Source organism: Castor canadensis, chromosome 17 (genome assembly GCF_047511655.1).
Source record: "Castor canadensis chromosome 17, mCasCan1.hap1v2, whole genome shotgun sequence".
Lineage (NCBI taxonomy): Eukaryota > Metazoa > Chordata > Mammalia > Rodentia > Castoridae > Castor > Castor canadensis.
In genome coordinates this window covers 2,491,506-2,518,187 of record NC_133402.1, presented here as the reverse complement: position 1 = coordinate 2,518,187, position 26,682 = coordinate 2,491,506, and the positions used below count along the sequence as shown (strand labels likewise).

Sequence of the window (26,682 nt, the reverse complement as noted above, 5' to 3'; positions counted from 1 at the left end):
TCTGTGTTAGCTTCAGCCTCCCGAGTGCTGGGGTGACAGGCATGTGCCACTATGCTCAGCTTATTTTTTATATTTGAGAAGGGGGTCTTGTAAGATTGGCAGAGAATTCCTGGGATCTTTTGTGCCTTGGGCCCTCAAGTACTGGGACTACAGGTACACACCACTGCACTGTTTCTTGTTTTTTTTTAAATCATTGTGAATCTGACTTTAAGCAATGGGCACCTGGAAGAAGGCCAGTCTGCAGCTTGAGAGAGGTCTGCCCCACGTCCAGCCTGGAGTCTGCTTGCTGTAAGGACCAACTTGAGTCACAGGGGCACTGGCTGCCAGAGATGCTAATGAGGTAGGCTGCAGCCCCAGCTCTGGGCCCTGGGCCTATCAGGTGCCTGGCCTTTCCCCCAGTGCTAGTCCTTGAGGCTGAGACTGTTTTAGGAAGGCTGGGCCTGACGTGTGACTTCCCACCACCCCGTTAACCAGGTAAAGGTCCCCTCCATGAAGGAGCAAGCTCCTCCCAGGCTGCTCCGCGCAGGCTCTCTGCTAAGCGCTTAAGAGGGATCAAGCCAGCGTCATCTGCTCCTGTCATCTCCGTTTTTTACAAGACATACTAATCCGAGGCTCAGAAAAGGCTCAAACCCAGCAAAGGGAAAAGCTGTCTCAGAAGTGGCTGAGGCCTGTACGCGAGGAGGCTTAAGCTTGTCTGGAGGGCTTCTTGGAAGAGGTGGCATTTTGTGGCTCTGTGAGCCATACCGCTGGGAGAACGGACCGCCTGGCTCCCCACGGCAATCCTGGTGCAGCGCACAGCCATCACGAGGGGACAGGTGTATGTGGGGGAACAGGGCACTAGACCTCCCCCAGACCTCCAGCCTAGCCCCGAGTGACCACTCCCTGGGGTTCCGCCTCCAGGGTGCACCGCGGTGGTCGCCCCTTTTATGGACTTGAGAATTAAGGCAGCCCAACGAGGGCAGTGGGTGCCGGAACCAGAGTCTGGAGGCCGGTCGGTGTCCCGGGAACCGTGCGGGAAGGTCCACTCCGGCGGGTTCCGACTTTACAGTCCGCCTAAAAATCGAACGCCCCAGCCCCCTCAACCTGACCGGCGACGAGACACAGGGCGCCTGCGCAGTCGGAACGCTCTCCCAAGGGCGCTGGGGCGTGGCGGCGGCGACGCGCACGCAGGACGTGGGGGGCGTGGCCAGAGAGCCGGCGCCCCTGACGGGCTGTGCCGCGCGGGGGCGGGGCAGCAGGCAGTCCTGGGCGGGGCCTCGAGGCCGGTTTGGAATTTTTGGCGCGAGCGGTCTCCGCGCGCGTTCACGGGCCGTTCCCCTTCTGAGAGTCCTTCACGCCGGGGTCCGGAGCCGCCGCCGGCAGACCCCGGCCTGCCTGGCCTCCCGCGATCTCCGCCGACCCGGAATCTGGGACTTCGCTGCTGTGCTGCGCCCCGCCCGACCGCCTCAGGTGAGGCGAGCCCCTGCCCGCTCTTCCGCCCTCTGCCCCGCGCCCCCGCACAGCTCTTGGCCCCCTGACGGCCCCCTCCTCGGTCACCCCCCACCCACTTCTCCTCCGCCAGCCCCCTCCCTCCGGGGTCCGTCCTCCCCCGAGGCGACCCCGCCCCTCCCCGGCCAGGACGGCCGCGGAGGCCCCGCCCACTCCCCGGAGCCCCTGCCCGGTGTCCTGCGCCCCTTTTCTCCGGGGGCCACCTCCCCAGCGCTGACCCCCGGCGCTCGCCGCTCGCTGGGTGCGAAAAGACCCTCCCGCCTCTGCCCCGCGACCACCCGCCTCCCAACCGTTCGCCCACCCAGCAAACTGAGCCGCAGCCCTGCCCGTGGTCAGCACACGTGTCCTAGCCCGGGGGAGGACGCGGCCCCAAGCCCCTGGGTTCAGCGCTGAGGTTGTCTGGCCCGGCCGGTGCTGTTAGATCGTAAGCGACTCTAAGTGGCACTGGGCGGGTCCTGGCTCCCTGCTTCCCCGCGTAGAGAAGCCCGGGGGGGGGGAGCAGAGGAGGCGCCCCGGGAATGTAGGGGAGCCTCCGGTCAGGCCCCTTAGCGCCCCTGCTCCCCCTGCTCGCTCCTTGAGCCACCAATCCCGCAGTCACCGCGCACCGCGGCCAGGTGTGGGTGACATCTTCTGATACATTGTGGCCTCCTCCCCAAATTGACTCTTCCTCTCTCTTGCTCTCTCGTTTTTCGTTCAGTTACCACATTGTAGCACCGCCACAACCCTCTCTGCCCCAACACACAGTCACCCACACCATTTTTGTGTCCCTTCAGTGACTACCAAAGCGTGGTTTATGACACCAGTTAGCATTTCGGCCAGATACCAAGCTACCTCCTGCCTGGTGTCTGTCCACAGACTCCTGGCACAGTGCACTCCAGAACTACAATGCCTCAGATGGAGACCCTCCTATGACCCACGGGGCATATGCTGTGACGCCACTCACGCCTGAGACAGTGTTCCAAGGTCAAACACACCGACGTTTCCGCGAAGCAGTGTGTGACTGTCTACACTGAGAGAAAGCAGTAGCCCCCTCAGATGTCTGACAAGTTAGCTTTCCTGTAACTCTTCGCTGCTCTCGGCGCCATTTGTTGAAAAGACCCTCCTTTCCCGTTGAGTTGTACTGGCATCCTTGATGCAAATCAGTGCACTGCAAGCGTGAGGGTCATTTCTGACTCGCTCTGTTCCATCTGTATGTGTGTGGGTACTACACCGTCTTGATTACTACTACCACTTTACAGTGAGTCTTGAAATCCTGAGGTGCTAGACCTCCAACTTTGTTCTTTTTAGACATTGTTTTAACTTTTTGGCTCTCTTGACTTTCCATATGAATTATAGGATCAGCTCATTATTTTCTGTAATGAAGTCAGCTGGGATTCTGACAGGGATTGCTCTGAATCTATAGACCAGTTTGGTTAGAGAGAGTTTTTTGTTGTTTTTGTGGGTTTTTTGGAGGATTTTTTCCTGCACTGGAGATTGAACCCCAGGCCTCACACATTCTGGAGAAGTGTTCTATCACTGAGCTACACTCCCCTCCAAAGTGCACAATTTGGAGAATATTGACATTTTGTCTACAGTAAATCTTTGGATATATGAGCATGTAATATCTTTCCATTTACTTAGACCTTTGGTTTGTTTATTTATTTATTTTGGTAAGTGGGGATTGAGCCCACTTTGCAAATGCCAAGCACATGCTCCACTATTGTGCTATAATCCCCAAACCTCTACCCTTCTTCTTCTTTTTTTTTTATTTTCTTTTTTTTGAGGTACTAGGGTGTGAACTCAGGGCCTACACCTTGAGCCACTCCACCAGCCCTTTTTTGTGATGGATTTTTTCGAAATTGGGTCTCATGAACTTTTCCTGGGGCTGGCTTCTAACAGTGATCCTCCTGACCACTGCCTCCTGAGTAGCTAGGATTACAGGCATGAGCCACTGGTACCCGGCCCCTCTTTTTTCTTTTTTTTTTTTCTCCTCTCTCTCTCTCCCTCCTTTCCTTCCTCCCTCCCTCCCTACCTCCCTCCCTTCCAACAGGGACTCCCCATGCAGCCAAGGCTGGCCTCCAACTCTCAATCCTCCTGCCTCAGCTTCCACAGTGCTAGGATTACAGAAGTCCACCACCATGCCCAGCTCCACATCTAATAGCTCATCACTAAAACTTCATTGACTTTGAGAGTATTTTTAGCTATGAACTTCCCATACTGTTTCAAGTAGTCACTTTTCTTTTGTGTGTGTGTGTGAGCTGCTCAGAGCTCTCTGTTTTATAGCCTGCCTCTACCCCTGGGCAAAAATCTCTGAGCTGTGCTATGGAGCTGGGGACAAGGGCAGTGGCATACTTCCCTGAGTGACACTGCTGCCTGAGGAGCAAGCAGAGTGCTGGGCAGGACAGTGGCTTCTGGTCTTTGCTTGCTACTCCCAGTGTGGAGCCTCCTTTCTGTGAATGAACTGGGGCTTAGGCCACAGCCTGCTGGGCCTGAGAATACTGGGGTGGAAGAAGCCCCTGGCCTATCTGCCACGTGGAGCTAGTGGGCAGTGCTGAGAACTGCTGAGAACTGGGGGCAGTGGGTCACGCCTGCGCACAGTGCTGGTGGACTCCCAGGTGCTACACACTCTCATTATTCTCACCGAAATGTGGTAGATTTCCTTGTGTAAATGTTTCTTCATTTGCTATGTGCTGTGTGCTATATCCAGAGACTTCAGATGCTTGGTAGTGACTTTTTTTAAACCTGTTCTGCCTGTGTTGCTGGGGAGAGGCCTTTGGAGCTCCTCGTGCTGCTGTTCTGGAGGTGGAACACAACTGAATCAGTTCTGGCACCAAAACTATGAAAATGAAAGAAAGGAAGAAAAAACTTTACAACTCAGAACTTTTTTACTTTGGAATTGGAGATAGGGATGGTACTGATATTTCCAACTCAGGGACTTGGGAGAGGCTGAAGAGAGGAGGGCTGGACAGCCAATTGTGGGAGGTGGGATGCACATGCAGGCATCTGACCCCTGAACTGTCTCCCTTTTAACCTCTCCTTTGGACTGTGAGACCCTCAGGGACACAGGCCCATGGTCTCTCTTTCATGTTTCTTTTACTTCTGAGACAGATGGCACAGTGTATAAGTATGTGACTGCCTGTTCTCTGCCTTTTCCTGCAGGTTCTTGTGGCCCACAGGGCCTTCGTGTGGAAAGTGGAACGTGTGTGTGGTGTAGACATAGCAGGCGCTGTTTGAGTGGACATACCACTCTGTATTCAGCCTCGGTCTCTGTCCCCAGGGCCTCCCACACTGGCCATGCCCGTGCCCACTGAGGGTACCCCACCGCCCCTGAGTGGTACCCCTGTTCCAGTCCCAGCCTACTTCCGCCATGCAGAGCCTGGCTTCTCTCTCAAGAGACCTGGGGGCCTCAGCCGGAGCCTCCCACCCCGCCCCCCTGCCAAGGGCAGCTTCCCTATCAGTCGTCTCTTCCCTCCTCGGACCCCGGGCTGGCATCAGCCCCAGCCCCGGAGGGTGTCATTCCGAAGTGAAGCCTCAGAGACCCTGCAGAGCCCTGGGTATGACCCGAGACGGCCAGAGTCCTTCTTCCAGCAAAGTTTCCAGAGGCTCAGCCGCTTGGGTCACGGTTCCTATGGGGAGGTCTTTAAGGTGAGTGAGGGTACAGCTTCCTGGGCCTGTCTTGGGGATGCCTTTATCTCCCTCTAATCCCTCTCTGGATGGGACAGTGTTGTGGGCAGCCTGCCCTTGGTCTGTCCCCTAATAGCTTGTCTGTCCTGGGCTGATAGCCCCCGTTCTATGTTTGACTTTGTCATAAGCTCCCATGCTGGCCGAGGGCTGCCTCATGTACACTGGCCCCTTGTCCAGAGCCTGGTATGCCCTGTGGTGACTCTTGGTTGCCTTCTGTCTGCCTGGAGCCAGCTGTACTGGGGTCCTTGGCGAGCTCTGCCTGGCCCTGGGAGCTGGCCCAAGTGTAATGCCCACCCTCTCCCCCAGACTGGCAGGCTTAAAGGCTACCCCCTGCCTGCTACCATTTTTTTTTTCTTAAAATATGTTTTCTAGTCATTTACATTTCCTTTAAAATGGTAGCTTTTCCCTTGCACAGTACTATTTAAAGGCAATTTTGTTAAAAATGCAAGTAGCACAGGCCCTGGATCAGCTCTCCTTCCCAGAGGAAAGCTTGTGCACAACAGAGTACACTGCCTCGTTGTTCTGAAGCCAGGGTTTTCATTTAGCACTGTGCCCTGGAGAGTCTGCCAGGTCAGTACACATGGGTCCATCCGCCTCCTCCATGGTTGGGTCTCCAGCACATCATCCTGCCGATGGAAGTTTGTCCAATTTTGCTGTTGCTGCATGCTGGGGTCTTTTATAAGACAGATGTGTGCCCATACCCCAACATATGTGAAATCTTAATAGTATCTGCTGATTGTTCCTTCACCCTGCCTGTGGGTATCACCTCCCTTCCAGGTGCGCTCCAAGGAGGATGGCCGGCTCTATGCAGTCAAGCGCTCCATGTCGCCATTCCGGGGCCCCAAGGACCGGGCCCGTAAGCTGGCTGAGGTAGGCGGCCATGAGAAGGTGGGGCAGCACCCACGCTGTGTGAGGCTGGAGCAGGCCTGGGAGGAGGGTGGCATCCTGTACCTGCAGACAGAGCTGTGCGGGCCCAGCCTGCAGCAACACTGTGAAGCGTGGGGTGCCAGCCTACCCGAGGCCCAGGTATGGGGCTACCTGCGGGACACTCTACTGGCTCTGGCTCACCTGCATGGCCAAGGTCTGGTCCACCTTGATGTCAAGCCTGCCAACATCTTTCTGGGGCCCCGGGGCCGCTGCAAGCTGGGTGACTTTGGGCTGCTGGTGGAGCTGGGTGCCACTGGAGCTGGTGAGGCCCAGGAAGGAGACCCTCGTTACATGGCCCCAGAGTTGCTGCATGGCTCTTATGGGACAGCGGCAGACGTGTTCAGGTGAGGACTGAGACTTGGAGGGGTTGTGGTGGAGTGTAAGTGGTTAGCAGAGAGAGGGACTCCCCAGGAGAGGTGCTTTATCCTACCCCCAGGTCAGGAGGGTACTTGGCTTAGGGCTTGGGAGATGCTGCCCCGCCCTTGTCCTCTAACCACAGGGTCCCCAGAGCAGGCTGCCTGTAAGCAGCGAACCTTCTGGAGCCCCTTTATGCCTAGACTAACCCTCTCCTCACAGCTCCATTATGAGGAAGGAATGGCTCAGCGAGGCTAGGGGCTTGTCCGAGTCCATAGTTAGTGCACTCAGACTGGTCCCAGACCTTGGGTTCCAAGTCCATGCTGGCACTCACTGCCCTTCCTCCAACAGTTGTGTCTGATGGGCTCAGCAGAACAACGATAATGACACTAGTAACCATAGAAGACATGGTGCCTGTCAGTGGGTGCTGGAGAACCCTCTAACACAATGTGTGGGCTGAATGGATGCAGAGTTCACACTTTACAAAGTCCCCCTCCTTCCTGGGGCCTTCTCAGAACCCCCCCCCATCCCTCTCTCTCCATCTCCTTGGGTTATGGTGGGAGAGCACCCTTTCCAACCCTCTAAGAGGCTACGTGGGACTGGGGCCTGTGTCCTGAAGCCAAGTCTCCCCATTTCTGTGTTCAACCCTGTCCCTCCTAGTCTGGGTCTCACCATCCTCGAAGTGGCATGTAACATGGAGCTGCCCCATGGAGGGGAGGGCTGGCAACAGCTGCGCCAGGGCTACCTACCCCCTGAGTTCACTGCTGGTGAGTAGGGGACCCACAGGCAGGAGCCAGCTTCTACCAGCTTCTGTGGCAGGGAGTAGCTGGTGGTGGGGGCACCACTGGGTTGAAGGACCAGTCAGCACCCTGGGACCTCTGACATGCGGCTGCTTTGTGGGCCAGGTCTGTCTGCTGAGCTGCGTTCTGTCCTTGTCATGATGCTGGAGCCTGACCCCAAGCTACGAGCTACAGCTGAGGCCCTGTTGGCCCTGCCCATGCTGAGGCAGCCACGGCCCTGGAGTGTCCTGTGGTGCATGGCTAGTGAAGCCCTAAGTCAAGGCTGGGCCTTGTGGCAGGTAAACCCCACAGTGCTAGGTTGTCCCACATGCTCCCTATTCCAGGGCCTGCCTGGCCTCCTGAGGCTCCCTGTAGAACTTCCTATGTAGCCCACGGTGTCCTCAAAGTCACGATCTTCCTACTTCAGCCTCCTGAGTGCTGGGATTACAGTCACTGTGCTTGGCTTCTGAGGTTCTCTCTTCCCTCAGACCCTGCTCACCCTGTTGTGCTGGCTCTGGCACAGCTTGGCTCACCCTGCCAGCTGGTTGCAGCCTCCAGGGCCACCAGCCACCCCGCCTGGCTCTCCACCCTGCAGCTCCCTTCTGGACAGCAGCCTCTCCAGCAGCTGGGATGAAGACAGCATAGGGTGAGTGAGAGCCCAGGACACCCAGGTGGGGGGCATATCACTGTGGCTCCACATGGGAGGAGGCCTGGGTCCCATGGAGACACTGGTACATGGGACCTTCCCACCAACCTGGCCTCCTTTACACTCCATAGTGGGAGGGCTGGCAACAGCTGTGCCAGTGTTACTTGCCACAGAGTGTGTGGCCTGGCCTGTGTCAATGTGGCTCAGTATGGCAGGCAGACTGTACCTGCTGGGACAGGCATGGGTACAGCCTGCTCTTTAGTAGAGGCTGCCAGTGCCCAGACACAAGGCATTGTCCTTTCCTGGAGCCTGATGAACCCCTGCCCTGAGAGGATTCTTCTAGTCCCAGGGGCCTGGTGGCCAAGTAAGAGGCTGTAATTAGGAATCTGCTGCGGACAGGCTCTCAGGAGGCCCCTTCCTTACAGTAATGTTTCCCTTGCTCTGTGGGCATTTTGTAGCACAGAGGAAGTGCAAGAAAAACCTCCTTTAACAAAGGTTTACTCGACACATCCTGCTCGGTCAGAACTCATGTTCTCAAGGGAGGTGGCTTTTGAGCATGGTCAGGTGGAAGGACTTAAAGGTTGTCAAAGTGCACTGTATTTTAATTTTCCCAATTGTGGACCTGCCCTTTCTCTAGGCAGGGACCTTGAACCCATGGAGGATCAGGGCTGGTCGTGTCCTACATTCCTAATCCCTCAACACCCTGGTTTTTTTTACCCACCTTCCTGCAGGCCCTCACTCTCCCCAGAGCCCGTTCTGGCCCGGGCTGCCAGGAGCACCTCCACTCCCCAGGCCAGGTACATATGGAGGTAAGCAGCGCAGGGGCTGGGCTGGGCTGGGCAGACTTTGGGATCCTGAGTGTCATTCCTCTTTCCTCCCTCTCCTAAGAGATGCCCTGGACCTAAATGACATGGATGTAGAGCCTCCTCGGGGTTCCTATCCAACTTTTGAGCCTCGGAACCTTCTCAGCCTGTTTGAGGAGTCGCTAGACCCAGCCTGAGCCGCAGGCCCTGCCTCCCTGCTTTTAATCTCGTACCCACTTTCCTGCCCCTTCCCCTGGAAAGCTGGGATCCCTCTGGGAACTCCTGTATCTAATAAAAAGTACTGAATTTTGGGCACACCCAAGCTTGCTCACATGGCAACATAGCACTTCCTATCACTTTATTGATGTCTCTCAGGGTCTTGGGCCCCTGGAATGATCCAGCTGTGAGGCTTAGCCCTGTTGTAGAGTCTAGGGCCACCGGCCTCAGGCCAGCAGACTAGATCCACACACTGTGTGGAGCAGATTTCCTGAGCGGGCACATCTCTGGTGGGCAGGTCAAGTCTTCAGACCATGGCACTGAAGGTGGAAGGCAAGCCCTTAGCCCTCTGGGGCCTGGGTCCAGAGCCACCATTCCACATCTATGCTCGTTGCCTAGGAAAAGCAACCACTGCTGTTGTGCCTCTTAGCTAGCTGGTACAAGAAGGGCTAGTACCCACTTGGTCCTGGGAGAAGGGGCTGGTTCTGCTGCCTGCAGCCTTACTCCAGTCTCTTGGACGGGAGGCAGGGTAAGATTCTGGCTGCTGGGAGGGATGGCAGGCAAGGCAGAGATGGAGATCACGAGGTAGGGGCTGGAATGATGGGCCCAGGGACCCATGAGGTACTTTGTGGGAGGGGCAGGATGGTGTGGCTGGGCTGGCAGGCAGGATTAAGTTGGCATGACTCAACTGTCAAGCAAGACACGACCCCAGAGACCCTCTGGCCCAACCCTCACAGGTCACAGAGGGTAAACTGAGATCCAGCTGACATAGTAAAACAGACCTTGGAGGGCAGACGGCAGGGAGGGGTAGTTGGAGTCCCAAGGCCTGGGTGGAAGAAGAGGTTATGCCACAGGGAACAAACAAACAGATGAGGGCTCCCAGCTGTGAAGTTCAATATGCTGAATGCTTCCATGAAGCAAGCCCCTGGCAGACCAGCAGAAGGAGGAAAGGTGCCCCAGGGCCACTGGGGAGGCTGGCTCAGCAGACAGGAGGCAGATCAGTCTGGGGGGCAGGCATGGCGGGCGGCCCAGAGCAGGTCAGGCACCACACCGGCATGCAGCTGGAGAATGGAGCCCACACTGAGCAGGTGCATGATCTGGTGGGAGTTGCCCCAGTAGTCAAAGCGCCCGGGCCCCCAGCGCTCTGGGAGGCGGGCCACGTTCACCAGCCCTCCAAGCAGCGCCAGTGCATCCATGCGCAGGTAACAGGGCAGGGAGCCTGGAGCCCCTGAGCCTAGCCCTACTCCGCGGGCCCCAAACACCAGTAAACGAGCCCCAGCTTGCCAACCAAAGGCTCGGAGCCGGGCAGTAGTGGAGGGGGCAGTGAGGGCTCGCCAGCCAGCCACACCTGACAGTACAGTGTAGCCCACCAGGGCAGCTGGGCGCAGCCAGGGCCTGCAGGCCAGGGTACAGTGGATGATTGGCAGGGCCCCTACAGAAAGATAAAGCAGAGAGAGCACATCAGTCTGAGCCTGCCTGCCCTTCTCTACTAAGGGCTCAGCAGTGGCCCCTGACTTCCCCTCCCTGGGCCCCTGGCTCACCGAGGGTGTTGACGAGGCAGACCCCACACATATCCAGGGCGAGAAGTCGGGTGTACACGGAGCTGCCCCCTTGGTGGCACATGAAGAGGTGATACAGCACAGAGGCAGCAGGGGGGGCCAGGCAGGCCACACAGTGAGTGCCCCCCAGCCAGCCATCTTTGCCCAGCTGACCCCAGGGCATGGTCATCGGCACCAGCACCAGGAAGCCTAGCAGGGCCAGCCCTGGGAGGGAGGGAGACAGTTATCTATCAGACAGTTTCAGCGTAGAGAACAAGTAATGTCCAAAAAGGGACCATATGCTTAGGCGAGTGCTCTACCACTTGAGCCACACCCCCCGGCACACAAGATGGGCCCTGATGCTCTGCCAACCAGCACAGAGGCAGGCCTCAGGCTAAAGACTGAAATGGGTTGCTATGGAGGCTTCTGCAGTTCTGAGGAGTAGAAATGATGAGCCCCACTTTGCCTGTGAGGAAACAGGCTTTGAGGCCAAGTAACCTGCCCCAGGTGAGCCCAGCAAGTAAATAAAGACACGCCCTCGTTCCTCAAGTTGCGGCACCCCTCAAGTAGCAGGCCTGTCTGTCCTGGAGTGTCCACAGTTCTGAGTAGGACGGGAAGGCCACACCAGCCCCAGGCTACTAAGCACCTCTCCCCAAAGTCCACACAAATGGAAGCTTTGGGCCTTTTTGTCTCACAGAAAGGAGCAAGACCAGTTGTGGGGAGGCAAGTCCCAGCTCCTCCCAGGTACCTCAGAGCTCCATTCCTTCCAGCCCAGCCCTTCTTGAGAATTGCCACCCCTCCTTCCCAGCATTTGGCAGTTGCCCTCACTGGGGTCAAAGAAGGTGCCAGCTGCTCACTCTTGGTGGGGTCTTGCAGAATAATAATAGCCCCTCACTAGGGAAAGACCCAGGACAGCCAAGCCGGTTCTGGGCCCCTCTCCCAGAGGCTGGGGCGGCTCAAGGACAGGCAGGGCTGTGTCAGCAGAGCTCTGCGGGCCATGTGGCGGGGAGGGGGGGCGGGAGGAGCCGCCACCAGGCGGAGCCCCAAAGCAGGGCTGCTTGGGCAGGGGTGGCAGGGAGGGGCGATCTCCTCCAAGGCCCCTCCTGGCCAGTTAACACCCATATCTATTCGAGCGGGGGTAGGGGGGTAGGGAAGGGGAGAAGAGGCTGTCCAGAGCGCTGAGATTATGAAGAGGTCTGATACCAGGCTTCTTACACCCTTACACCCAGGGCTCAACTGGATTAGGAGAGCCCAGTCCCCCACTCCGCTCCCCTCTCCTGCCCTCGCCCCAGCAGGGGAAGCGGAAGCTGGTTGCACCGCTCGGGACAATGGCAGCTTTGTCATCGCGGCTCCTGGCCGAGCCAGGGCCAGGACAGTCCCGGACTTGGGTCCGGGGGCACTACTCGGCCTTTGGACACTGCCCGGGCACAGGCAGGGCGGCCGCAAGTACAGGATGCGCGAAGTGGGGCGCGGCTCACCGTGGGTGTAGATGTTGCCCAGCTCATTGTGCAGGTAGAAGAGGCTACGCAGGCATCCCGAGCCACTGCTGGCTGGCCGGTAGCCGGTCAGCACGAACTTATTGAACTGCAGGTGCGGCGGCGAGCTTCCCCAGTCCAGCAGACGCGGCCCAGCCAGGAACGCCATGGCTTCGGGCAGCGCGGGCGGCCTGCACGCCTCCTTTCCCTGGGCCTCCTCCTCAGTGGGGCCGCAGAGCAGGGAAGCTCATTCCCGCCTGCCTGTGGATCGTCCTGTGCGGGGTCAGCGCGCTAGCCAGCCCGGGGTCCCGGCCCGCTCCCCTTCCACGCTGCGCACGCGCGAGTCCCACGCCTCCGCGCCAGGGCAGAAGCTGGAGACCCCGGCGCCGAGCGCAGTGCGGCGGATTCCACCCCGGCAGGCGCGCCGCAGGGAGAGCTCGCGGTGGCAGCGGTGGCGGCCGGCTGTTTCGCCGCAGCCCGGAGGACGGGCGCGGCTGGACGCGGGAGCGGGCGCCAGGCTCCACCCCGGCTCCTCGCCCCCGCCACCCTGCCCGTGTTTCGCGCGCTGAATTCTTGACGTTGACGCTGCCAGGGCCAATGGGCGCGGCGGGCGGGGAGGCTCCGCCCCGAGACCGCCCAAGGCTTCTTCTCTGAGCATAATGTATGCGATTCCAGCCTCATTTGCACCGGGTGTCGTTGGCTTGGGACCGGACGTTCTGGGTCCGGCGGGCTCTGGCTGAAGTGACCCGATACCTCGCGTCCCGCAGATTGTGCACCGGGGCATTCCGCGTGGCGGCCTGGTCGTCGCACCTTTGGACACCCACCCTACAGGGCGCAGCCCCACTACCCAGCCTTACCCCCCAGCTGGGGCTCTGTCCAAGGTGCTGCTATCTCAGGGCGCGTTCGAGCGGGTCCAGTGGATCGCCGGCACACCCACTTTAGAGGTGAGCTCCCCATCGGCCCGAGGTACCCAAGCCTCGGAGACGTTGCGTGACACACCTGACGCCCTCAGGGTGAGCCCGGCTCTTCCGGCCAGGTTTCGCCAAACTTGAGCTGTGCCCAACTCGCTCCCAGTTATCACTCGCCCACACAAGACACACCCTCAGCCCTGCCCAATACAGGCAGGAGACAAGAGGGGAAGGCAGGAGGTGAGAGTGGAGAAAGGTCGGCCCCCACCTTGTTCATCCTGGACGAGGACCAGGAAGGCACTGTTTCTGTATTACTCTCCCCACAACCAGCCTCTACCTCCCCCTCTTCTACCGGACACCCCCACCCATTCTTAGTGCCTTGTCCTCTGTATTCCAGAAGGCTCTACCAAATTTACGGCGGGAAACACCCTTCATTTGCATTGATACACGCAACCCTCCACTCGTACACTCATTAGCTAGCTCCTCTCTCCCAAGTAAGAACTTGTCGAGGTCTGTACCAAAATAGGCCCTTTATTTAAAGTCTGTGGTAGGTCTTTTGTTGCCCTCTGACCTCTCATTGAGGGCGCACCCCAAGAGGGGTTCAGAGACGCCTGAAACTAGAGACCACCTCCCACATCAAGGTCCATTGGTTGAGGGGCTGGATTCCTCTTGCCCTTTGGCCTCGATCATCTGAACCCCAGCTGTCAGGCCAAGTTTCCATAATAGCACCAGATGCTTCCTGTCCGATTCCTGGCCTCCCCGAGATGACCAGAGGGCGATCTGCCTTTAAGAGGCAGAAGGCCGAGGTAGGGTGCGCACACGTCTCAGATGTCCGTCTCGCTGGCAGAAGGTCCGACGGACCCTGGGGGTCCGGAGTCAGAGAGCAGAGATGAGCGAGCGCAAGGAGCTCTGGCTGGAGGCACTCAGGGGCCGGTAGCCTGCGGCAGGACCCTCAGCCTGAGGGTCCCCGGGGGGACAGGGCAGGGCCACCCCTCGGGGCCGGCGGTACCACACAGCCCAGCTTCTCCCGGGGCCCCGGGAAGGCCCCAAGGCCAGAGGCCCTTTTCCCGGAGCCAGCAGACAGCTCCTAGAGAGGGAGCAGACGTCAGCTGGACCCCGACCCAATCCCACCTCCAGCCTCCTGCTCTGTCTGCGATCCCACACGCGATTCTCCCAAGGCCTCACCCCCTCAAAAACCCAGGATAGCCATCCTAGCCTCGTTCCCTTCTTGGGGATCCCCACCAGGGCCCCAGCGCCCCGGACACGGAGGCACAGGTGCCCAGCGCGGGTTCCTCCGCCCTCAGGCCCTGCCCCAGCGCCCGCACCGTCGGCGCAGCAAACGCAGCAGCGACAGGAGCAGCAGCAGCAGCACGGAGATGGCCGTTACCGTCGAGAAGACCCGGGCTGCGGGCACAGGGGTGCGATGAGGACAGGGCCCTGGGGACCCCCACCCTGACTCCCTCCCGTGTCGCACGCCTGCCTCACCCCCCATTGCAGCCTGCGGAGCTCCAGGCCTGGGGCTGCAGCTCACGTTGGTCCCGTCGGGGGGCTCTACGGGAGTCTGGGCCGAACCCTTGGGGGGCGCGCGGTCCTCAGTAGCATCCTGCAGCCCTGCGGAGACGGGTGTGAGGCCGGGTGGGGCGCGACCCCGCGGGGGCAGGAGGGCCGGGGCGGGGCTCACCGCGGTAGGTGAGCGCGAAGCCCTGCGCGTGGCCGCGCGCGTCGCTGCGGAAGGTGAGCAGCAGCGCAGCTGCGCGCAGGCGCAGTGGCGCGGGCGGAGGCGGCCGGGCGCCGTCGAAGGCGAAGAGCAGGCTGCCGGAGCCCGCGTCGCGCAGTTCTAGTCGGTCGCGCGGATCTGCCAACTCGAAGAGGCGGAAGGTGAGCTCCAGCGCGGCGCCCGTCGGGCCTAGCACCCAGCTGCAGTTCCGGTCTGGCCCGTACTCATCCGGGAAATCCGGAGAGTAGATGACACCCTGGGGAGCCGTCCAGTTTCCCTGGCAGGAGCCTACGGACACTGCAGGCGGGGCCGGCTGTCAGGACCTTAAAGCCAGAGGGGCTCTACCTTCACAGCACAGAGGTCCATGTCCGAGTGACTTGGGTTCCCAGCTAGGCCCCACCCTTAGGCCAACGCAGTATTCTTTCGAGGCCCTGTCCTTGATCCAGGTGCCGCCCAGTCTCCTTCCACAGATCTCATCCTCGGACCAATCCCTTTTACTTTTGGCTCTGGACCCACTTCTTCAGCCCAGCCCCCTCTACCGATCCTGCCCTCAATCTCAATCCCCCTCTTCAGGCCCCAACCCGAGCCTGCCCCTGCCCCTCACCCTCCATTCCTCCCCTTTTAGGTAGGGCATGACACATCAGGTCCCCTCGCCCAGACCCCCCCTTACCTTCATAGATGCCCAGCCGCCCATCGCCGCCACACAGCTGGCCAGGGTGGCCAAAGCAGATCTGGTCACAGTCGGTGGCAGGGGCCAGGCGTCCCCGGGCCAGGTCGCTTTCAGAGCCACAGAAGCAGGCGTAACCAGCCTCCACACCCGCCAGCTGGGAGCACAGACTGGGTGACCCGAAAGGCAGGGACCAGGGTAGGGATGGAGTGATGGAGTGGGAATTGGGTTAGAGGTTCAGAAGCCAGTGTCAAGGTTTGGCAGGAGTTTTGGGGTGGCCCAAACAATGTATACACATGTTAGTAAATGTAAAAATGATAAAATAGAAGAGTTTTGGGAGTTTATTAGGGTCCAGAGGTCAAGATCAGGGGTCACTGGTCTGAGCTCACGGACAGTACCTGGTAGCCCTTCATGCGGCAGAAGCGAAGGCACACCTGTACCGTGAGCTTCGTGGAGGTGCCGCTGGGGCCACTGAGAGCTGGAGGTGCACCCGAGTCCACGAAGCAGCCCAGGTACCCTGGCACTGAGGGGAGCAGCAGAGTCAGGCCCCCAACTTTGAAAGCAACCCTCCGGCCAGACACCACTGCCCTGCCACCTGTGTCCTAGGGGGGCCCACTCACTGTGACACGTGGGGATGTCACAATAGCGCCAGTAGATACCCTCCTCCGTCTCAGCCACGTAGCACCACGGCTGCACATCACCATCTGGGTTCCTGCGGGTGGCAGGGGGTGGTCAGGATCCTGCTGTCCTGCCCCCCACCTATTTGCAATGTGGCCGCCAAGACTCAGGGCGTGTTAGAGGCCGTGCTTGTCTCTGTTATTAAAGATTCTAGTTTTCTCCACGTGCTCTGAACACTGACTTCGGAGTGGACAGTGGGAAGTCATTAAAGGGGCCTGGAGAGTTCTTTTTAGGTCTTTGACTTGGCTGGTGGAGTGGCTCGAGCGGTAGTGCCCTTGCCTGGCAAACGTGAGGTCCTGAGTTCAAGCCCCAGTTCTACCAAAAACAAAACAAGAAACAACAAGAAAACTTTGCCCTCACTTAGCAGTGAGCCTTGGCTATTTCCCTCTCCTCAGAACTCTGCTTTAAAGTTTAAGTGGTGAGTCCTAAGCCTTGCAGTCCAGCAGAGAAGTGGTCTCCTGCTCGGTCCCCGCTCCTCCACTCAGCAGTTGTCGCTCTGAATCCCAGTCCTTACGGGTGGTAGACGCTCCCTAAAGAAGTTCTAGACAAGACCCTGTTCTGTCATTCCAGGGCGCCGCTTCCACCAGGCCCCCCACGCGCGGGCCGCCTTGAGTGCTTAGACTTGGTCGTCTCCTGGCCCTGACCTCAGGCTCTGCAGCAGTTAGACACCTGAATCCGACCCCTTCAGTGCAAAGGTTCTGCGGACCCCCTGGTAACACAGGCCCCGCCCCTCGCCTTGGCCACGCCTCTAAATCAACCCGCCCAGCGCAGATCTCCGCCCCGCCCACACGGAGGCCCTGCCTCGGGCCACCACCCACAGCCGAGGGTCCACCCGCGCCCACAGCACAGGCCCCGCCCCTCACCGGCAGAAGTTGTGCGCGCCCAGCCCCCAGCGGCCCTGCGGGTCGCTGGCGCTGCTGTAGCTGTGCTGCTGTGTTTGGTCCCAGAAGAGACACGGACGTCCGGCCCCGCGCGGGCCGGTGTGGTTCTGGTGGCCGCGATAGTCGGCGCCATTCACCTGGAAGCACTCGGACAGGCCTGCCCGGCAACCGCGGGACCTGGGGAAGTCTGGACCCTCACGTGGTCTCCTCACCCTCCCACTCCCAGACGCCAAATCCCGCCTGGGTCCCCAGTCAGCACCCCAGGCACCTGCTCCCGGGGGGCCCTCGGACTGCTCAGCTGCTCCAGCCACCTGCTCTGCCGCCTCCCTAGCCTCGGGGCCCCAGCCCTGGGCTCCGAGACCAGTGACCATGGCCTGGCCGCCGTGCCTGACTCACCTGGACTGTGCAAGCTTCCCGCTGAGGCTCCGAGGGGCTGCAGCAGCGGGAGGAAAAGGAGGAAGAGGCCCTGCAGAGCCGGTGTCCCCATCGCCCCCACGCAGGGAGAGGTCGTCTTGGCCTGGACACGGTCCGAGCCGCCCCCGGGGCCGCTCTGGGTTTTCCCAGGCGACCTGGGGGCGTTGTCCTCTGACCGTCTATCCTCGTCTCACTCTGGACGGCGCTCCCGTCCGGGGCAGGGAAATAGCTCCTGGTGGTGGGGGGGGGTGTCTTTGCTTCCTGGGGTCTCTGACTCTTGAAGGTGTCTCTCTCCTGCGTCCTTGCCCGGAGGTTTCTGGGGAGGAGGGTCTTTTCTGGCCGGGGGCAATCTCAGTCTCTGCTCTCCTAGCTCTTGGTGGTGCCTTGGCCTCCACACCCACCCCCTCCCGCTGCGCCTCGTACTCTGCGTCTCCCTCGCCCAGGTCTCCAGTGCGCTGGCTCCTGCCCCTCCTCGCGTCCCTCAGCGGGTCCCTCCTCCCTGGGTCCCTCCTTTCCCCCGAGGGAGGACGGGAAGCCCCGCCCGGGACTGGAGCGCAGGCAGCAGGTCCAGACGTCTCCCACGCCCGCCCCCCGGGACCCCCGGCGTCCCAGCGCACGCCTGCCCGCCCCTTCCCTCTCCCTTTCCCTCTCCCTCTCCTAGGGTCGGTGTGGGTTCCAGTGGGAGGATGTGAAGGGAGACAGCCGAACTAGCAGACAGAGGACCCTAGAGAGGAGGATATAGGACCTCCTCCCAAGGCGACAAGGAGTCTTTGGGTCACAAGCGCCCTCATTCAAGTGCACGCGCGCGCGCTCCCACTCAACTCGGCCACCCATTCATTGTCAGACTCTCACGCACAATTTCTCCTGGTCCTCACGCTCCTCCTTCCCTTGGTCCCGACACTGCTGACTCGAAGGAGAAAGTGCCACTCCCTGACCCCGCAACCCGCGAGACAGGCGGGAACCGTGGACGCTCAGTCCGGGACAGGCAGGGGCAGCTGGTGTCTGGGGAGGAAGGCAGCTGCGTCCCTGGTCCCAGCCCGCCCCTCTCCTCCCCCCCTTCTCCTGCCTAGACCCTAGCCCAGGCTTTCCCGAGTCTTCGAGCCTTCGCAGTGCAGTGGAATTCCCCCAGTGTGCCCCCCACCTGGCGGGGGACGGGGAGGGGAGCAGGCCCGGGCAGGCGTGGGGGGAAATTCCCCGCCCCCTCCCCCTGGGCGGACTACTCTCGGAGTCCTCTGATCTCCCAGCTCCGCCTGCCCGCTGCCCCCAGGGCTTGGGGGGAGGCCAGCGCAGGTGCGTGGGAGGGCGGAGGCGGGGGTTGGGGGTGGAGTGGGGGGGCTGAGGACCCCGAGCGGCTGCCCTCGCCCAGATCACTACAGCCTGTCCACTCCTTACCAAGCCCCCTTAGGCTGTTGAGCCCAGGCTGACTGACATGTCACCGCCATGTGCATGGCGCATCCCGCCCCACTCAACTCCCGACCTGGAGCAGATGGAGAAGCAGATGGGGGCAGGTGTTCAGGCAGGATTTGAAGAAGCTAAGGTGCTTGCGGTTAAGCGAAGGGGGGTCTTGCAGTTAGCGGCTCTCAGGAAGGGTCTTGGGGCCAGAGACATGTGGCATGGAGATGGGTGATGGCATTGGAAGGAGATGGGCTTGCTGAGGCCAGATGCAGGTGTCTCCCCCAAGAGCTCTCAGTGACCATGCTGGCTCCAACTAAGCACTGGGCTGGGAGTCCCCTTCCTGTACTGCCACCACTCTGGATGGCTCGACCAGCCTGATGCCTCTAAGGAGGAAGCCTGGACTGGGGGCGAGAGGCGGGTAACTTACAGATCTTGGGCTCTCCTTCTCCCTTTTGACTGAGAGCCAGAGTGTGCCTGGGGCCCAGCCCTGTGGGCCCAGGCTCTGACCCATGGAGAACGTTCCAGGTGGGCCCTTGGAAGAAGGGGTGAGATAAGAGACAGACAATAGACTCTAGAGCAGAGCCTATGGAGGGATGGTGAGGAGCCTCCTTGGCAGGCCCCATGGGCTAAAAGAACCATCTAGAGCTGGGGAAGGTCTGTCCAATCCTGTCTGGGGCAAAAGGAGGGGAGGTGTGCTCAGTTCCCAGGCACAGGGCACTCGTGTGTGTGTGTGTGTGTGTGTGTGTGTGTGTGTGTGTGTGTGTTGGGGTGTGTGGAATGTCTGCCACAAGCTTCAGCTGGTGGTAGAACCTTTGAGAACTGGGAAGGGCCTTGACATCCTGCATCCCATCCATTTTCCCAGCGTTCCGCACTCAGGACTCACTCAGCAACTGGGGGCCTGTCTGCTCTTCGAAGACCCCATTGAGGGGGAGATTGGCAATTTGTATCCCCACTTTGCAGAGCATGCATTGGGCTCACCAACTATTAAGTGTTGGAACCAGGATTCAAGCATAGTGTGTTCCAAGCACTGGGCGCTGACTCTGTCCCCATCCCGTACCACTTTAGGGTTCGCTGATGGGACAAAGGTATCTGGGTATAGAAAGACACCAGCTCTGACAGCATCTCCTGTAATTCATTTCACAGACCAGGAACCTGAGGAAGGGGAGAGGTTAGCCTACGGTTATCAGAGCCTGAAACCCTGACTCTGGTGGACAGCCTTGGCTTGTCAACTCTGTGGGAAGCAGATTTGCAGGCACAGAACGGCCACATGGGGGCATCAGAGAGAAAGGAGCAGAGGACTTGGGCATGGGTGGTCAGGCGTGTTCCAGGTGGAAAGGGCTGAGTGGGCCTCGCCCTCACCTCCTTGGAAGCACATGAAGCCAGCTTTGCCCTGTGCAGTGGTAGAGATGGTGAAAAGATGCGGGACATTGGGTGAGAAGTGGAGTTTTGCCACTTTGTCCCAGGAAAGGGAGAGACAGACTCAGCCATGGCCGTCTGACCTAGTGCAGAAGTAAGTGTTGCACATTTGAGCCCAGCCCTTTCTGTGTGAAAGCCCATCAGAGCAGGGGTTGACCATCAGAGCAGTGGACTCGCGACTGGCTTCCTCAGCTGTCCTTAGTCTTGTCCCTTCATTTTCCTTCCAGTGGGGATAATGTCCCCTTTGTGGGCCCAGCCATGGTGGCAGAGGTGCATCACAGCCAGCGGTAAAAGGACGCACTGGAAATGTTCTTTGCGCGGTGAACTGACCCACAGGTCTGGGGAATGGTAAGCCAGGCCAGGCTTGACCCCCAAGCTGCCTGTCTACTCGTTCTAGTCCTAAGTGAGACAAACAGGACAAACGGGATGTGAGGGCAGCCTGCTCCGTGCCTCTCTTAGTAGCGGTTTGCAGCAGTCTTTGGAGTTTCTTGAGCTGTAGAGGGATCGCTCCACGCTGCCACCATCGTCACACCGTGTTCTCACTCTGTGTGTGCCTGCGTCCCGATTTCTCCATAGTCCTCCCACCACCTCTTGAGCCTGCTGCTTCCTCTGTCTCCATCGCCCCTGGGGAACTGGGTGAGGGTGCTCAGATGTTGAGAAGTTGAGCGAGCCTCGCACAAGAGGCCCAAAGTCCGAAGCCACACTCACCAACCCACCAACATGGGATGGGGTAGGCTGCTGCCAGTTTGTCTTAAGTGCTCAGGTCACCAGCCTGGCCGGGAGGGACCCGGATTTGTCCTTGATCTAGTTAGTGCAGGATTTTGTTTTTTTGCAGTGTTGGGGTTTGAACTCAGGGCCTACACCTTGAGCCACTCCACCAGCCCTTTTTTGTGATGGGTTTTTTTTTTTTTCAAGATAGGGTCTTGTGAACTATTTGCCCAGCTGGCTTTGAGCCAGGATCCTCCTGATCTCTGCCTTCTGAGTAGCTAGGACTACAAGCCACTCAGCGTGAGCCACTGGCACCCGGCTCTAGTGCAGGATTTGATAAGTTTGTCTGTCTGTCTGTATGTCTGTCTGTCTAATCTAATCTGTATTTCTGCTTTCTGAGACAGTATCTCACTATGTAGCCCAGACTGGCCTCAAACTTGCTATTAGCACTGGCTGGCCTCAAACTCTCCATCTTCCTGCCCCAGCCTCCTGAGTGCTGGTATTACAAGCCTGTGCCACAATGCCCAGCTCTTGATAACTTTCTTGAGCTCCCTGGGCCTCCATTCCCAGTTCCCATATGAAGGTGCCATATACCCATAGCTGGGGAAACCAGGTGCCTGGAAGTCATCCAGCAGATTGGTGGTCTCAGGTGAGGACAATGAGGCTGGCTGGCCGGCAGGGGGTGCTGGTCTCACTTGGCATGAGTCATGAAGACTCAAGTGCGCCCTCCAGCGGGCACTTGGAGACTCTGCCTTCTGGGAACCCACATGACTTGCTGGAAATTGCTCTGCTGTGTGTTGGGCTGGGGACTCCTCCTGAGTGCTGGAGCCTGTCTGCCTGCCCAGCCCATGGAGTTCTTGTGCAGGCCTTGGAGGGGCCCCACGAAGGGCAGCTCCAGGGACTGGAATGGCTGGGCCACGTTCTTCCGGGCCTGGGGAGGAAGGTTTTGTTTCACTTTCGATGGAGGGGATGGCTCTAGAGAGAGGCCTGTTTCTTCATTTGCAGGCAGGCTGAGCCTGGAGGTGCTGCAGTGAGTGGCTTGAGGGCGTGTGGGGAGCCCTGGGAGGGGGAAGACTGGGAGCCTGGGGTCTTGGGGGTTGGTGTGGAGGGAACTGAGGCAGCTGGGGACACAGCTTGTGCCTTGCCACTTCCTGACAGGTGAGGATTTGACCATGACCTGGTTCCCGAAGCACCTGGACTGGAGCAGAAAGGTGAGAGCCCTGCCCGCCTGCCCTCACCTCCTGTCTCCACAGGCACCTCACTCTGTCCCCTTTCCTCCGCAGGACAATGGTAAAGGACTGCAGATGCCCCTGGGGATCCCCATCGCAACTGGAGTCCTGGCTCTCCTCGCTCTCCTCGCTTTGGCCTGTCATTGCATCAAAGAGGTCCTTCCTCCTGCCCCTGCGCCCCTGCCCCAGGCCCCTTGCTCGCCATCTTCCCTCCTCATGACCCTCTCTGCTTCTAGGCCTGGAAGTCCAAGTGGAAGCCTCGCTGGAGGTGCTGGAGGCGCCCTTGCTCTGATCTGCAGCTTGTCTCCATACACCGCCCACATGAGGGACATCTGGGAACCCCTTCTGCAGAGCCCAGTGCCTCCCGGGTGCTTTCCCCAGTGTGCCCCTGAGGACTCGAGTGAGGGGCCCTCTGCTTGGAGATGAGGAGTCCCCACTGCCGGTGCTCCAGAGAAGACTGGAGAAGTTTCCTAGGATCTAGTGAGGAGTCAAAGACTATCTGTTAACGTGACTGAGCGACTGAATGGATCCCGAGGCGGGGGCACTGTGGATGCAGACAGGTATTGGGAGGGCCTCCCTGGGCCTGCACAAGAACGCCATGGCTCAGCAGGTGGACAGACTCCAGCACTCAGGGGTCCCCAGCATGCAGCAGAGCAAGTTCCAGAAAGTCACGTGGATCCCCAAAAGGCAGCGTCTTCCTGGGGGGGGGGCACTGGCAGATGTGTTCCTCCCCTGGTCTGTGGTGTTGACTCTGCCTGGGCACCTGAAGTAGCAGAGGTTCCATGATCCATCCTTCACTGGGGGAAATGGGGTGACCCAAAGGAGAGCCGGGGGCTGGGCGATGGAGGCCTGTAGCCTCGAGGTTTGCTGGAGAGGGCAGAGTGAAGCCTGGACCTGGCCTTCCCCCCCAGAGGACCTACCTATCCTTGTCCAAGCAGAGCTGTCGAATAGGTGGCACCTTTCCAGGGCCACAAGAAGGGCCACTCCACCCCCACCCAGGCAGCTCCAGAACCTTCCTGCTCAGCTTAGGAAGTGCCGGTGAGGCTAGGGCCCACTGGAGTATGTCTGGGATCCCTGGCTGACGGGAGCGAAGCCACTGGAACCTTCCAGGCCGGGGTACTCCCGCAGATCCGTGCTCATCTTCCTGGATTGGGAGCTGCCTGGACTCCTGAGGCCCAGTGCCCAGAGCTGTGTGATGGCCTTTCCTGGGAGGAAAAATGTCAGAGAGGGAAAATTTAGGAAGGGCAGTCGATCAGGGGTGGTGGCAGGCGGAATTCTAAGATGGCCCCGAGATTACTGCCTCTCAATGTCCACAGGATCCATGAGCTGCCTCTGAAGTGCGTTTGGACCTGTGAATACGCCAGATGTCTGTCCTCTGGCTGGGTCGTTATGTGGCAGCCATGAAGGGATTTTTGTAAGGAAGTTAAGGTCTCTAATCGGTTGTCTTTGATTTCCTCAAAAGGGAGATGGGGCCAGACATAGCCGTACACTCCTGTAGTCTTAGCTTAGGAGCCTGGGTCGTTGGAGCCCTGGAGTTCAAGGCCAGTCTGGGCAGCATAATGAGGTCCTCTTTGTGTTCCCCCCGTAAAAAGGAAGGGGGACAGGCGGTGGGCCTGACGTGGTCAGAACTTTTGAGAGTCGGAAAGCAACAGAAATGCTTCTCCAGCTGCCGAAGAAACCAGCAGCGGCACGGGCGTGGATTCTGCCACAGCCATGCGGGCTTGGTACGGGACCCTGCCTCAGGCTTCCCAGCCCCAGCTCCGGCCACCTGATTGCAGAGAACCCCGTTCAGCCCCCGCTCCTCCCCGAACGCCTTGTTCTCCAAGACTATGAGATCACAAATGGGAGTTTAAGTTGTGGTTTGTGGTAATTTGTTCTGGACGGAATGGCTGGCTAGTTTGAGGGCGGCAGGGGTGAGGCTCCTGTGAGCTGGGGGGGTGCTTTTTCTTTCCCTCCTCCCCTCCTCCTCTTCCTCTCCTCCTCCTCCACCTCTACTTCCTCCTCCCAGGAGAGTCCCCTGCGGGCATTGTGTCGTCACGACACCCTGCTGGGGTTAGTTCCTTACCTGGCACTTCACATGGGGCAGGCGGTTGGTTTCCTTCCTGGGGAGCTGACTGTTCTCTGTTGGCCTCACAGAGCGGGAGGCTGGAGAAGGGATGAGGCAGGTGGAGGAAGGTGACTAGGATAGGCAGCAGGCTGAGCCATGGGTGCCAGTTGGGTTGGTGTCTGGAAACCCCCCTTGAGGGCATCTGGCTTCTGCTCCCTGATGCCCAACAGGACAGAGGATTCCTGGGCAGGTCTTGTGTGATGGGATTTGTATTTCAGAAAGCACATTGTAGACAAGCGGTGCCGGAGGCAGGGGTGCATGTGGGGCTGTTGTCACCCTGAGTGGCTGGGGTCCGGGGTGAGTTGGGAACCAGGGAATGGGGATGTTTTTGATACAGGGATCCACTACCTGGTGCTCTTACGGACGCCTTACCTCCTCCAGACACTAGAGGAGCCTCTAAGCCCAGAGGCACAGCAGTGTCACAGGGTGCAGATGTAATAAGCGTTTGTTGGGGGGAAGCCTTAACTGTACTGCTGTATTGCTGCTGACTATTGAGGGGCCTGGATGGGCTGTGGGATCCACAGGCAGTGTTCAGGAAAGGGAGTCACCCATATCCCTGTTGGGGACAGGGCAGGGGACATATTGGGGACTCTGGAACAATGGAAAAGGTGGATGTATGAGGGGAGTTCATGCATCTCTGGAGCTTGGTGGCTGATATCAGCCCCTGGTTGTGACTGAGTGGTCCCTGTAACAGGGGTGGGTGGTCCCTGAAGCCACCCATGGGAGTCCTTAGTCCAAACAATGTGGGCCACCCATCCACCCTCCAAGATCACAGTGGCCTTACCTGTGATGAGAATTCAGAAAGAGGAAAGAAGCTGGTCTCCTTCCTCTGCCTGCCCTTGAGTTTTATGAGGATGCCTGGGTGCCCATGGCCCAGCCAAGGTAAGGCCTGGCCACCTGTGACACGTGACATCAAGACCTGAAGATAGCTGGGCGCCAGTGACTCACACCTGTAATCCTAGCTACTCAGGAGGCAGAGATCAGGAGGCTCAAGGTTTGAAGCCAAGAAAAGGCTGGTGGATTGGCTCAAGGTGTAGGCCTTGAGTTCAAACCCCAGTACTGAGGGAAGGAAGGAAGGAAGGAAGGAAGGAAGGAAGGAAGGAAGAAGGAAGGAAGGAAGGAAGAAGGAAGGAAGGAAGAAGGAAGGAAGGAAGAAGGAAGGAAGGAGGGAGGAAGGAAGGAAGAAGGAAGGGAAGGAGGGAGGGAGGAAGGAAGGAGGAAGGGAGGGAGGAAGGAGGGAGGAAGGGAGGGAGGAAGGAGGGAGGAAGGAAGGAAGAAGGAAGGAAGGAAGAAGGAAGGAAGGAGGAAGGAAGGAAGGAAGGAAGGAGGAAGGAAGGAAGGAAGAAGGAAGGGAAGGAGGGAGGGAGGAAGGAAGGAGGAAGGGAGGGAGGAAGGAGGGAGGAAGGAAGGAAGGAGGGAGGGAGGGAGGAAGGAGGAAGGAAGGAAGGAAGGAGGGAGGGAGGAAGAAGGAAGGAAGAGGGAAGGAAGGAGGAAGGAAGGAAGGAGGAAGGAAGGAAGGAAGAAGGAAGGAAGGAAGAAGGAAGGAAGGAGGAAGGAAGGAAGGAGGAAGGAAGGAAGGAAGAAGGAAGGGAGGGAGGGAGGAAGGAAGGAGGAAGGGAGGGAGGAAGGAGGGAGGAAGGAAGGTAGGAGGGAGGGAGGGAGGAAGGAGGGAGGAAGGAAGGAAGGTAGGAGGGAGGGAGGAAGGAAGGAAGGAAGGAGGGAGGGAGGGAGGAAGGAAGGAGGAAGGGAGGAAGGAAGGAGGGAGGGAAGGAAGGAAGGAGGGAGGGAGGGAGGGAGGGAGGCCTGTGGAGATTCCACAGTGGAGGCTACAGAGCCAAGAGACAGCCAGGCTTCTTTGCTATGGCTCTTGGTATTTTTTCATGGGGCTGGCAGGCCACCCTGTGGAACGTCCCCTTCTGTGGTGGGACTGACCAGAGACCGAGGAGGTGGCAGCAGAAACTGGGTTATTTATTGGAGTCTGGTTTCCTTCCTCAGGTTGTGGCCCCTCCCAGGGCCTGAGCAGTTGTGATGAGATGGGGGCTCTGTTTATTTCCAGAGAACCTGTCTCTGCCCTTGACTATTAGCAATTCACTCAGCCTTGGGGCACCAAAAATGTGGCTACCGTGTTAAGTCCACTACCAAGGGTCAGCAAATGATGGACTAATTGGCCTGGGTGGTGGCTGTCATGTGACTGGACCATCTTTTTTTTGGTGGCACTCAGTGGTGGCCAAATGGTCTACCACCTGAGCCACTCCCCAGCCCAATGAATTAATTGCTAGGCTTTTTTTTTTGACAGGGTCTCACTATGTAGCCCAGGCTGGTATTGAACTTTTGAAACTCCTGTCTCTGCCTCCCAAGTGCTGGGATTATAAGCATTAATCACCATGTCCAGTTCAGACCATGTTCTTAACTGGAGGCAGGTCTGGCAGGTGAGGGCCCAGGGGAACCAGCCATTGGGGTCAGGAAGTGGGCCAGGATAACAAGTTACCTATTCACATCTTGGGTCTTTGCGTGGGGATGTCCCTTCTACTTCAAGCTTGCCCTGGCTTGTGTGAGTAGGTTCATGGGGGATTTGGCTGAGGTGTGGCAGGGACAAAAGCCCCTGTGAGCAACACGACCCTTCTGCCACAGCCTGGAGAGGCCATGGGCACTGCCTCACCCCTGTGGGCTGAA

At 59.0% G+C, this 26,682-nt stretch overlaps 3 protein-coding genes and 1 long non-coding RNA gene across 12 annotated transcripts; 2 read left to right on the top strand and 2 right to left on the bottom strand.

The window, feature by feature from the left end:
* The first annotated feature begins 1,217 nt into the window (after positions 1-1,217).
* On the top strand, positions 1,218-8,882 carry Pkmyt1 (protein kinase, membrane associated tyrosine/threonine 1). Of its 3 annotated transcripts, none has more exons than XM_074060439.1 (8): positions 1,218-1,449; positions 4,627-5,112; positions 5,929-6,422; positions 7,093-7,199; positions 7,338-7,510; positions 7,700-7,857; positions 8,589-8,666; positions 8,746-8,882. In XM_074060439.1, exons 2-8 carry the CDS (start codon positions 4,762-4,764, stop codon positions 8,855-8,857), a joined length of 1,473 nt encoding a protein of 490 aa, XP_073916540.1. In that variant the 5' UTR covers positions 1,218-1,449; positions 4,627-4,761; the 3' UTR covers positions 8,858-8,882. The 3 variants fall into 3 exon arrangements, with proteins under 3 accessions (XP_073916540.1, XP_073916541.1, XP_020027474.1); XM_074060440.1 differs by having other exon boundaries at positions 8,589-8,654; positions 8,746-8,879; XM_020171885.2 differs by lacking the exon at positions 1,218-1,449 and having other exon boundaries at positions 4,592-5,112.
* A 119-nt stretch (positions 8,883-9,001) lies between these two features.
* On the bottom strand, positions 9,002-12,058 carry Paqr4 (progestin and adipoQ receptor family member 4). The gene is made up of 3 exons (XM_020171886.2): positions 11,893-12,058; positions 10,418-10,639; positions 9,002-10,308 (listed from the first exon to the last, which is right to left on the bottom strand). The coding sequence occupies exons 1-3, from the start codon at positions 12,056-12,058 to the stop codon at positions 9,875-9,877; spliced, it is 822 nt and encodes a 273-aa protein (XP_020027475.2). The 3' UTR covers positions 9,002-9,874.
* Positions 12,059-13,241: 1,183 nt separating this feature from the next.
* Kremen2 (kringle containing transmembrane protein 2) lies at positions 13,242-18,177 on the bottom strand. 7 transcript variants are annotated; one of them, XM_074060435.1, is made up of 9 exons: positions 18,011-18,177; positions 17,137-17,470; positions 16,723-16,897; positions 15,802-15,893; positions 15,580-15,704; positions 15,185-15,338; positions 14,479-14,811; positions 14,123-14,408; positions 13,242-13,884 (listed from the first exon to the last, which is right to left on the bottom strand). In XM_074060435.1, exons 2-9 carry the CDS (start codon positions 17,225-17,227, stop codon positions 13,674-13,676), a joined length of 1,467 nt encoding a protein of 488 aa, XP_073916536.1. In that variant the 5' UTR covers positions 17,228-17,470; positions 18,011-18,177; the 3' UTR covers positions 13,242-13,673. The 7 variants fall into 7 exon arrangements, with proteins under 7 accessions (XP_073916536.1, XP_020027478.2, XP_073916535.1 ...); XM_020171889.2 differs by lacking the exon at positions 18,011-18,177 and having other exon boundaries at positions 14,123-14,201; positions 14,283-14,408; positions 17,137-17,592; XM_074060434.1 differs by lacking the exon at positions 18,011-18,177 and having other exon boundaries at positions 17,137-17,592.
* Positions 18,178-20,301: 2,124 nt separating this feature from the next.
* LOC109691717 (uncharacterized) lies at positions 20,302-23,755 on the top strand. The gene is made up of 4 exons (XR_002212896.2): positions 20,302-21,703; positions 21,832-21,884; positions 21,957-22,058; positions 22,139-23,755. It is a non-coding gene; the product is annotated as an uncharacterized lncRNA (long non-coding RNA).
* The last annotated feature ends 2,927 nt before the right edge of the window (positions 23,756-26,682 follow it).